The sequence below is a fragment of the Antedon bifida genome, chromosome 2 (assembly GCF_963402885.1).
Source record: "Antedon bifida chromosome 2, ecAntBifi1.1, whole genome shotgun sequence".
Taxonomy (NCBI): Eukaryota; Metazoa; Echinodermata; class Crinoidea; order Comatulida; family Antedonidae; genus Antedon; species Antedon bifida.
The window spans coordinates 27,904,124-27,916,583 of NC_136227.1; the positions used below are offsets into that span (position 1 = coordinate 27,904,124).

The 12,460-nt window shown below is 31.2% G+C and overlaps 2 protein-coding genes across 5 annotated transcripts in view; both read left to right on the plus strand.

Annotated features, from left to right (window-relative positions):
* LOC144858887 (ubiquitin carboxyl-terminal hydrolase 32-like) overlaps positions 1-8,428 on the plus strand; it is a 39,728-nt gene extending 31,300 nt beyond the window's left edge. For 2 of the 3 annotated variants that reach the window (XM_078715024.1, XM_078715026.1), the window contains exons 23-30: positions 9-325; positions 777-973; positions 1,441-1,524; positions 2,698-2,818; positions 3,455-3,646; positions 3,788-4,387; positions 4,897-4,989; positions 5,440-8,428. In XM_078715024.1, coding sequence (XP_078571150.1) covers positions 9-325; positions 777-973; positions 1,441-1,524; positions 2,698-2,818; positions 3,455-3,646; positions 3,788-4,387; positions 4,897-4,989; positions 5,440-5,607 — 1,772 coding nt within the window. In that variant the 3' untranslated portion in view covers positions 5,608-8,428. The remainder of the gene's footprint in view (positions 1-8; positions 326-776; positions 974-1,440; positions 1,525-2,697; positions 2,819-3,454; positions 3,647-3,787; positions 4,388-4,896; positions 4,990-5,439) is intronic. The other variant, XM_078715025.1, reaches the window with a different exon arrangement.
* Positions 8,429-10,017: 1,589 nt separating this feature from the next.
* LOC144858901 (uncharacterized) overlaps positions 10,018-12,460 on the plus strand; it is a 75,729-nt gene continuing 73,286 nt past the window's right edge. The window contains exons 1-3 of one of the 2 annotated variants that reach the window (XM_078715041.1): positions 10,311-10,367; positions 10,646-10,731; positions 11,875-12,070. The gene's annotated coding sequence lies outside the window, so the exon portion shown is untranslated. Of the gene's footprint in view, positions 10,078-10,310; positions 10,368-10,645; positions 10,732-11,874; positions 12,071-12,460 lie in introns of those variants that run through there. The other variant, XM_078715042.1, reaches the window with a different exon arrangement.

The window sequence follows — 12,460 nt, forward strand, 5'->3', positions numbered from 1 at the left end:
TTTGTTAGGCTTACCTACAAGTCCCAGTGCAGCATTACCACCAATCAACACCACCACCAATTCTGATAGTACACCCATCTCAGCAGCTCAATCTCCATCTGACAGCCCAACACCAACTCCAAAAAACATACAGGTAGCATCGCAGGCTAAACCTAATGGAAGCATCCACCAGAACAAGCCAAATGGAAAAGTACCTGGTGTAGCTAGCTCCAATACCCCTGTCAGACAGCATAGTAGGAACCCTAGCAATGCTAGCAGCGTTGGCCAGTCACCAACACAGTCTCAACCATTAGAATGGACAGTTATTGCAATGCATCGCAAAATGGTATATTTTATTTATGGACATTTTAATATTAAAATAATTAAATTTAAATCTTGATAATATTATTTTTCATAATTTTTTATTTTATACACATTCAACAGCAAGGAACTAATTACAAGATGGATAAACTTTTGTGCTTATAAACAGAGTTTCATTTGAGGCTTAATATCCTGTTTTTCATTAGGGAATAATTTGTTTTTGTTGTTTTGATTGGTTCAGCAATTTTTTACGTCACAGAAAGTAGATAAAAATATCTATACGCATGTGCATTAGTCATTACTTTCGAATTTGCCCGAAAAGCAGGCTTTAGAGAGAGGAGTAGAAAGAGACGCCAATTACAACACAGCATTAGGTCAGGATTAAACCCTGGAGCTTGAGATTGAAAGGCAAGCATGTTAACCAACAAGCCATGTCTAGATTATGTAAATAATATTTTAAACCTTTTTAACACCAGATGCGAATGGATGTGTATTTTCTCGGATGGCAGAAAAGTCGGCCAGCGCTGTTTGGTACACCAATCATTTTATCCAATCACGAGTGTGTATCAAATTGTGAATTATACGAAGAAGTATGGACACAGGTGAAGAGATTGGTCAGTTCCCCACCCCCCTCAGAAGTTGCCGCTGGTAACAAGAACCATGCAGAAGATGGGTGAGTTTTTTCTATTCAGAATTTCATATATTTTTTAAAACAAATGCTGTTTGATGTATTTTTTATTGTGATAAATTGTGTATACTTTTATTGTAATAAATTGAAAGCCCAGATAAATATGCTTATTAAAAATTTCTCAAGGGTTTTTCTGAAATTGTACGCATTTCTTGAGGAGGTGCCCGCTTCTTTGGTGTTGGTTTCAGTATTGTATTTTAGAGAGTATTTGTCACATTCTAATGTGCTTTTATTCGAATCTTAAGAGGAAGGAATGGGAGCCCGCATTGTCTCCTGTACGATCCAGAGCCCCAGAAAGGGTTATTGGTCCAATTAGTCAACCACTTCTACTGATATGCTAGTAGGCCCTATGCATTCTTGAAATATTACAAAATATAAAACAAACTTGAGAACATAATACTGTTACTGCCACAACCGGTAGCATTTTTTTCATTGTGTTTTTTTCTCGTCAGAGACAGTTCCAGACAGTTCTATCCATACACCTTGAAAGCTGTTCAGAAAGACGGTCTCACGTGTGCATGGTGCCCATGGTACAGGTAATAAATGATAGTCTGCTGGTCTGATGACCTTGCATTTTGCGTATCTTGACCATCTTTTGCAAGTAATCTTTTCTTCTCAGCTGGTCTTCACTGCTATCGGTCATGGTTGACTCTTACATCTTTCTCTTGCGTATAACATACTTTTTTCAAAAGCTGTTTTTCTGTCAATAGGGAGCTTTCAATGGGCGACAAAAGATGACCTAAGTCATATTAATTAATTGTGCACATTCTGGGAAGTTGCAACAACAGACAAATATTAATTAATTGTTTTAATGATTTAATTTATTTAAATTTAATTTATGACGTGCTACCTCGCTCTATTCCTTGTCACATTTCTGGTGGTTTCCAGGTTCAGACGACTACCGTATGTAGGTATTAAGTCATCGCAAATCGAAAGTTCCCTATTGTATGCCATACATACTCAGTCAGTAGTGTGTTATAAATTATAATTGTTTTGTATGTAATTACTATTTTTAAATATAGTAGATTTTAACATGTTCTCTACTGTAGATCTTTCTTCTGATTGTCTTGTTTCATACATTCTTACAGGGTTTGATTTCACTAATACATTGATCTTTGACATATTTCATATGTGTAATATGTTTTGTAATATCATACGTTTATTAATTTTTTATTCAATCTGAAATTTAAATATTTTGTTCAGTTTGAAATTTGTTTAGTTTTTATTAAACTTTATGTTACAAAAAATGCGATGTGCCCATAATATGATGATGATATATCACTACCATATTTGGGCACATCACACTTTTTTGTCAAACTAGTTAGTTTAGACAGAGCTTTATTCGCACAAAATATGCTGAACAAAATAAGTTTAATCAGTTTTTAGGAGAATCAAGTATTAGGTTATTCATTTGATATACAGGGGTGGACGCTCAACCACAAAATGAAATGGCACCCATCCATTTAAAAAATCTTGATCCGCCCCTTATCATAGAGCTGTTTATGCTATATATTGTTTGAGCATTTTGTGAGTTGATTATTTGGTCGGTCAAGCTTGGGCAACATAAATATTTTAAATTCAAATATTGCTTTATATTGTATGGAATCTCACAAAATTGGTGGTTAGTCTTCTATGTGGTTAGCCATGGATACTAGTAGATCTGTACATGTCCTGTGCATATGTTATGTTTTTCATCACTTGTTTTTAAGGTTTTGTAGGGGCTGTGAAATAGTGTGTGATTCGTTGAAGTTTAATCATGGTACTTCATACATTGCTGTTGATTGGGAACCTACAGCACTTCATCTTAGGTACCAATCATCTCAAGAAAGGGTAAATATTATTTAAGCCACTGTCAACGTAACAAATGTCCTTCTAATAATTGTGTTTGCCCCCGCCTGCGCCAAATTAAACCTGCTTGCTGTACTATGTTTCTCCAGTGTTGTTGCGTGAAATCAAACAGATTTGATTTCCTGTAGGAATGTTTGCAGCACTGTTATTGTGCTTCCCACTTGTGATTACGCAATTCAGCATTTTACGTCGATACGTCTTAACGTTCTGTAGCATCCTAGTGAGAACAATGCTTGAAATGATTAACTGATGATAATCATTAGTAAAAAATTATAATGAATTGTTGGAGGTAATTTTATGTTAATCATGATTTAAATCATTTGACAGGGCAGCAAAAAAGATGGTGCTTACGTTACATCACGATAAATACTGCAGACATAACATGCCTTGTTTCTATGCAAATCAAATTGCATTCAATGTGTTGCGAAGCCATAGTCAGATTTCTGTTCATTTCGGCACTGCCTAGCCTAGTTATTAAAATCAAACTTACTGTACTGTACATTACTATTTAAAGTAATACGAATTTGATTATGGCATTGATTGCAATCTGTTTCATGGTACCGTCACAGATTTGTGTTGTGTACTCTACAGTATGTAATTGTTTATTTTTAAATTCAGGTTGTTAAGGATCATGAAAGTGTTGAGAAAAGTCACAAGTTACAAACAGAGCCAATTGATTTAGATGAATGTTTACGTGCGTTTACAAAGGAAGAAGAATTAGGAGAAGATGAACTGTACTATTGTTCAAAATGTAAAGAACATAGACTGGCAGCTAAGAAATTAGAAATATGGAGGCTGCCACCAATATTGGTAAGATAAACATGTTGAGGAAACAAATTTAACTTCAACATGCAATATTTAACCCTAAATTTTAATATGTTGTATATATGGAAGCTGTCATCAATATTGGTAAGATAAACCTGTTAACATACATTTTTTTAATTAATTCAGATTGTGCATATGAAGAGGTTTCAGTTTGTAAATGGACGCTGGGTGAAATCACAAAAAATTGTCAAATTCCCAAAAGAAGAATTTGATCCTTCAAACTTTCTAGCTGATCGAGAAATTCCTCAAACCCCTCTACTCCCAGTGACCCCAAACAAATTTCCACCAGAAAATGGCATCAAGGACACTGTACATAAAACAGACAACAATATAAATAGTGCGAACGATGAGTCTGCAGACTTAAACTCTGTTCACACTGGGGAGAATGGACATGTAATGGAGTCTCCAACTGAGAAAACATCTATACCACAACATATATCTGCAGAGGGAGATGCAGAGGGCACAGAGATAAATGGCGCGACTTCAGGTTCTGAAAATAATGCAATTAAAGTAGAAAAACATAACTTGGAAGATCTAAAGATACGTCCGAGTCCAACTCATTCGTTTTCATCGGATCATAGCAGTGACAGCAAGCCTGGCAATTTAAGTCCTCCGGTGGACGCCACCAATGATCATCCATTGATATTTAATCTGCCTCCTGAAGCAGCAAATGGTGGTGATCCTGAAAAACCAGATTGCCCCATGTATGATTTATTTGCAGTCTCTGTAAGTTCTATTCTCCAAATTATTCTTTTATTTACTATCATAAAAAATATTTATTAATTAATGTTCAATAGACAGATCCCTTGTTAGCGATGATGATGAATTCCCATACTTTTGTTCGGGTTTCACGATAGGTTCTTGCTAAATCCAGGATATTATTGTTATTATTATTAAATGGAGGTTGTACAGTACAACAACGAAAAAGTCTTTTTTATTATTATTCTTTGGATACGTATAAAATTGTAGATTTGATTTACAGTATTTAAATTTCTGGTTAATTAGAATCTTTTTGACCACTTTATCTCTGTTCTACTCTGAACTACTTTTATTTTATACAATATATACAAGTAGTAATATAGTTTTTGATGTATGTATTTGACAACAAATTATTTTTGAGGAGTGACACTGTATCTAAATTAAAAACACAATATTTTTTTAAACTTGTTTAACATTTTTAAATTTCAAATTGAAAGTTTTTATTCATTATATGTTCACTATCTTGTTCTTTGCAGTGTCATACTGGTATTTTAGGAGGTGGACATTATGTCTCTTATGCCATCAATCCAAACAAGAAATGGTATTGCTTCAATGACAGCAGTGTCAAGGTATGATTATCTATGTGCCCATATATGGACATGATGATGTCATATCACTACCATATTGGGCATATCATTACCATAGTTGGGTACATCACTACCATGTTTGGGCACATCACACTTTTTTGTCAAACTTTGATAGTGTAGACAGAGCTTTATATACGAAATGATGGTGTGTCACTCATCTTCGTTTTTCAAAAGCATTCTGTAAATTCTAAAACCTAAAACTGGTGTGAAGACATTGATACACTTGACTGCACCTTACATCATACAGGAGATATAATGGCTTTTGGTCTGATGGTCACTACATGACCCATTCTGACTGAAAACCATACCAGCATTATAATAGAATTTTCCTTGTATATTTCCAGCAACAGTTAAGAGCATACTGCCCATTATTCCAAGTTGTTATGGGACTCAACTGTATTATTAAAATTGTTTTTACCTTTTATGATTCAGGAGGTCAAAGGTGACATTGACACAGATCATGCATACCTGTTGTTTTACGAAAGAAAAGATCTTCCATATCGCTGTTTTATCCCAGACATATCCGGCAAAACCCCAGATCGTAGTCCAATTGACGACGAGATAGAAGCCGACTACAAGAAGTTTTGCGTAATACAATGACTAGTGGAACGTGGTAAGTTGGCTGGTTATGTCGGAACAGGGTTCTTCCGACTGTGGATGTTGATGAAGCATAATACGTCAATAACCTAGTGGATGGTCTCACAGAAGTGGACATGCAATAATATAGCGTATATAGACATGGCTAAGTACAATATGGAAAGGTGTATTTTAGGATCAGTTTTTCAGAATTACCATTTATGATTACATTATCATATCAATATACTGTTGAACCTTTGGTTTCAAAAAGCAGTATCTTTTCAGATAAGAGAAAAACTACTTTGTCTTTTAATGTACCTTATTAATGGTCAGAGAAACAACAGGTGAAAACTTCTTATATAATGGCCTGTATCTTACCAGCAACAAATGATTGTTTTGAAAAGATCTTAAATACTTAATAAAATTTGTTTTTCAAAAGAATTGCAACTAGAAATATTAAAATTGTAGCTACAAATATACCAAGAATATATGGAATAAATTGCAAGATGAAAAAAAAACAAATTTCTGACATTTTTAGAGAAGTTTTCTATTTTAACAATTAAAAACAATTCATTATAACAATGAAAGTATAATAAGACTATATTTTATAATAAAAATCTTCTTTTCCAAGAACTTTCAGTAGCCCTGACGAAATATTGTAATATTTTAGCATCTCTCTCTCTCTCTCTGTTTAATACTCATTCTTTTTGCTTTTGTTTCATCTTCTACGGATAATATAATAATAATTTATTGTAAAGAGAAAGGATCACCTTGTGAAGGGTACTAGCCTATAATGAAGTATACAAGATGTATTAGGTTTGTTAGACAATGCCTGGGTGAACCATTTTGTTAATGTAATATATATTATAGTAAATAAATAATTATATATATATTTGATTGAGATCTCATACGAGGTATGACATGAATTTAAGTATTGATTAAAAAAAATATGATGGCCAAGTCACATAAATATAAAACCAATGTTACTAAGGACCAATTGTACAAAAGATGGGATTTTATGCAAAGACAGGAAGAAATTATATGAAAAATAATAAAATGAATGAAAAAAAAGTTAAAAAATCATTGATAAAGTATGGAAGGCTACCTAGGATACAGGTTAGTTAATCCAATGTCAGATTGTATACAATTCATTTATTAAAAATAATTGAATAATTTAAGAAGCTTTTGATACCATAAATATGGTACAATATTAAACAAGGAATGTATTTTATTTTTTAAGTTCATGTTCCTTTTTTATTCCTTTAATTTTTTTATCAATAAAATATTCATATCATTTATTTTATGATTTCATTCCATTCTACTAATTTCATGTATTTTGAAGATTTATTATTTTTAAATTTTTATTGATGCTCACAAACTTCCATAAAATTTAAATCAAATCCATATCCGAATTTTGGCTTTGACCCAATTAATTATTATTATTAATTAATTTTTTATTTGGTCAAAATCAATTTCATTAACAATATACAAGATAAAAATTACAAGCAGTACACTTGAAATGGGTTTAAAAAGGTGTAAAAACACATTTAAAGCAGATAACAAGAGATAAAAGATTAACTGTCCAGTAGTATTTATGTTAATAAACAACATACTTATGAAAAATGTTTTTTAAAAAACAGGTAAACAATTGGCATATTAATGTTTACCAGGCTAGCCCAAAAACATGTTTGTTTCGGTTGGGCTTCTAAATTTAAGCAACAGAATTAAAATAACTTTCCATAAGGTTTGTTGCATCAGTACGAATAATAATTAAATTAATTTATGCATACTGCAGAGTTAGTAGATTTTTTGCCAAATCCTTGTAACCCTTAAAATCATTTTAGTTGCCAACATTAGCTGCGATACAATGCTGTAAAATAAATATAGTTACAATTACATCTGGTATTAAATAACTCTTTATAATAATAATAATAATGATGTATAATAGATTATACCTTGACATATCATAAAACAGAGTTTTTAAATATAATATTTAAGTGATCTTATTTTGATATCAAAACATTCTGTTGAAATTGAATTGAAATGCTGTACTTTCATTTAAAATGTATTTTTTTATAAGGCGAAATCTACTTAAATACACTTAGTCTCAGAACTCGTAAATAAGTTTGATAAAAACAGTTTGTGTACTTTGTTTTTGTTATTAAGCGATGCTATTTTACTGTTTATTGTTTATATAAATAAAATTGTTTGCAAGGAACAAACAGATAGGCTACCGTATCATACTTGTCATAATCAAGCTGCCCCACCTCTTCTGCCAAATTACAGTATATTCTAAAGATATTCATTTTTAGAACTTTGTTATTTTGGTAACAATCTTTATTATTATTCATAAATTTCTCAGTTTTTTCTGTTTCCACCTAATACGTTTTCAACGATACTTATAAATTTGTAAAAGATAGGTTTGAAATGAATTTAATATTTAGAGCCAAAGTTATTAAGCATATGATCATCATATAACGATGTCATTTGTATATTTGATTGTAAGGTTTTGAAAGGCAATTACGTTATTATGTTGAATTTATTTTATTATTTTTATTTTGTTTTCTTTTTAAAAACAAACTCAAGAAAGAATGTTAAATATTTAAATATGAACCAGTTATGCTAGAATGGTTATACACAGTGTTTATATGAAAAATGAATGTAGTATATTATATTCTGTGTATTTTAGTTTTTTTTTTTACGTTAGCATTTTGTGCAATTACAGATGTATAATTTTGTTTATAATTTTCCAACTATGCATTTAAATATGTTAACTTAATTTTAAATATGTTTTATTGATTATGTATGATTATGTGTATAAAGTGATATTAAAAACATAATCCAATTTTGTTGTTCTGCTCATCTCTACGATGGGACCATTTGTGTACTATCATAATAGTCTTCAATATGTCTATAATACTTTCTGCGTTTTGACGTCTTCCATACAATGTTTTAGTTACAGTTTCATTTTGTTTACAATTAATTTTCACATATGGGGTTATGTTTGTTGGGTGTATATAACATATAGATATGTTGTAATTGATAGCACAGTGGTTGACCATAGCCTTATTCATTTTATTGTCACAGTAAACACATATAATCATCATTCACGTTTTGACTATTATCAGTAACATCATTATTTAAATCATTATCAAAAGCAATAATTTAAACATGAATTTAATACACTAATAGAATTATACATAAATTTGCATATTACCTGCTTTCAACCACCTGCCAAATGGAAACAGTTTTTTGTTGATTAATTTGTTTGGTGTCTGTATATAGATTGTTACAACTCTTACTGTACAGTATGTCTCCATATAGTGTGTGTGTTACTGCTGTAAACTTTAGTGTAGTACCCTAAACCTAAATGGCTCTAATACATACTGGAGAATTCTCCTCTGGGACACCTCTATTAAGGGGACACTTTGTTGGGTCCTAAAAGTGTTCTTTTAATAGGGGTTCTACTGTATCCTGAATTCTTTATTGTATTTTGTACACATAATGACAAAACAATTGTTATATTATGTTATATCAGGGACTTCCCTAGTTATATCATTTTCTATCTTTTTACTACTACTGTATAAAAAAAAATATGAAAAATTGCCATTAGAATTGTCTTTGGTATCATAACCAAGCATCTTTACTTGGAAAGAGGCATGTATTGGTAAGTTATGAAACATAATAACTGTATAAATACTATTGCAATTTATTTTAATGTGACTTGTTGTTAATAGATAAGATGTGTACAAAGTTGAGCAGAAAAAGCAGACATTACCTGCACATTCAACAGGCACATCTTGTGCATGTGCATCCTACTTATGACGTCACTGATGGAATATCAAAGACTTTCTCTGTGCTTAAGTTTGTGTGTGTATTTTACAACAACAACTATTGTTATAAGACTTTATTAATGCAATTATCAACAATGTTTGTTTATATTGAGAGCTGTGGAGATTGTTTTCTACATAACTATGAATATGTTTAGAAGTATAATTTATCCTATAATGAAATAAACAGTCAATACTTTAATTATAACATCACTGGCTCTCTGTGTGTGTGGTTTTTTTTAATATTATTAATAGGGCCTGGTTAAAAAAAAGTTCATGTTTGCTGTTCAACGTTTATAATTTTATAAAAGGGGTTGGTAGAAAAAAATTATTTAAAAATGATTTATTCCTTATTTCATTAATATATACATTATATTACATTTGTAAGATTTTAAAAATAAATACATAATGTTCAATTTAAAAAGTTAGAAGAAGACTAAACCTATGAATGAATATCCTTATACAGTATCAGAGTGTTCGTTTCTTAATGATTAGCATGGCTATTGCAAGACCTTGTCCATGATTAATGCATATTCGGCGTTCCATTTATATTTTTCCGCTCGAGTTCAGTTGTTCTCGATTTACACGCTCGAGTATATAAACAAAACAAATTGTGATTCACACCACCTGTGAAAACAATGCATTGTTGTCATAAATTAATGCTGTAAGTTGTTGCTATTTGGTAATTTTGATCAATATTAATATAGCGAACAAAATAAGTATTATTTATTACTCATGTATGTATCAATTAAAAAATTATTTGCATTTGGGGAAGAATATAACGATAGGCTGAAAAAAAGAGGAGGCCAAGTGAGGGAGGAGCAAGACTCAAATCTGACAGCTGATGATGATGACTGCCTGACGCGTGGACTGAATCATCAACAAGTGTCTGTCACGGGACAGCAGGCCTAGAGACTTATACCTTCAAGGCCTAAGCTAGCCTCTGCTACTACAGTAGTACTTACACTAGCCTACCTATCCAACTATCTATGGTTCACCTATAGTTGAACGATGATTATAGAAGACTATGCCTAGATAGGCCTATATATATGATATAGGCCTAGGCCTAGTTAGCTTTATTTTATTATTATATTTATCTAAAATAGGCCAAGCTGGCCTAGCTAGGCCCTAGCTAGTAGTAGTAGGCCTATATAGTATAGTATATAGGCCTAGTATAACTTGGCTAGGCTAGTAGGCCTATTCTACACTGTGTATTTCTTTTTCATCCTCAGAATCTACCAAACCGCATAAATAAACTAAAACTGTCAAGCTGTCAAGAGTGTTCCATGCATTTACTGTTTTTTAAAGAGTTTTGTTGGTTTGTTTCCATTTTAAAATCAATATTTTTTATGTTTTGTTTCAATTTGAATATTTATACTTCATTTCATTAATGTTTATACAGTACTTACAATTGTTAAACTAATCAATGCATTCTTTTTTAGTAATAGATTTTAATTTAATGATGCATCTGTTTACTACTGACCTGTCATCAAATTAAAAATAGTCACTTATATTATAATAAACTGTATACATGGCTATACTGTACCTGTAAGTGCCCCCTCAATCTGTTACTGTATTTAGAAAGTATCGTAGCATAGCTTGTAATCAAATTGGATATATATCAAGTTTAGGAAACATGTAAAGTAACAGAGATTGTTATCATTTGATCACTATATATAATTAGCCAAATTAAGTTTATTGCTGTCATGCTAGTTAAAATTAGAGACTGTAGGTTAAAGTTAAATTGACCATGAGTCAGGCGATAAAAGCATAAACATTCTATAGAATCCGAAGCATGGTTAGCCCCATTAAAATTTGTACTGGTTTATGCCAACAGTTCATTATGGGTGGGTTTATGTCCGGTGTATGGTGACAACACACTGTATACAATATCTCCTGTATTACAGTACACCGTACAAGTTTGATTTATTTTTATTGGCTGTCTTGACCGCTTGAAAGACAATTTTGAAATCATTGACCACAGAATCTGAGTTTTGGCATAATTGTACATAATAATATTAATTGTTAACTATAACAAAATTGTTTTTTGTTTGAGCAGTCGCTCTAGTAAAACACATGGATATAGGATTATGCAAACTTAATAGTTACATTTCTGGGTCTGACATTTTCATAATGGTGTCACACATGTCTAATAAGAACAACCCATTGGGTCAAAGATTTTAAAATAAAATAAAAATAGGACACAAACTACTTTAGGATTTATACTGATTTTAAAATATTGTAACTGTTTAATTAACAATAAAATTAATAACAACTTTTAGAATTAACAGTATAATTTGAATGATCAGATTATTACAATCTAACGCCTGTATTGAATTGTTATACCATCTGTATACAAATGACATCACCTGGATATGCAAATCAACCTTTAAAAAATATGGAAAACTATTATGCATGGCAGTTACTAAGGAAATGACTAACTTTAGATTTTCAATTTCAGTCCTGTGTTATCAGTATAACCTGTCAGACATAGCAAGTTTTACAGGGTCTTCTGACAAGCTGGGGCCTATCATAGATCAGGCACTGTCATTACACACGTAACGTGGGCTACGTAAATGCATCAGTATACTCAACTCACTATCTCCTCTGTGCTGTGTGTTATTCATCATTATACTATTTAGGGATTCTATGCAAAGGTAGGTTGGTTTGATATTGAATAATTAATTTTTATAGTACCTACTGTATGTGCATGCTGATTTAATATGAAACATTATGATATACTTACTCTGTTTTGAACATTTGGTATTGCTTAATTATATTGTACTTAATTACCAAAATTACAATTTCATTTAGGATGAGAATTGGGTTTTAGCATAGATGTTTGCATCATATTCATTATAAAATCTTCTCTTAGTTTTAAAAATACAGTTAATACAAGTTAATATAGTAAATTGTAATTTATTTTAACTCAAAACTTGCAAACTATTTTTTTTATTGAACAAGGATAATTTAATTAAAGAAAAAGTATATTATAAATTATTTGTTGAAGACAAAACATAGTAATTTGATTTTGTTGTATTCTTTTA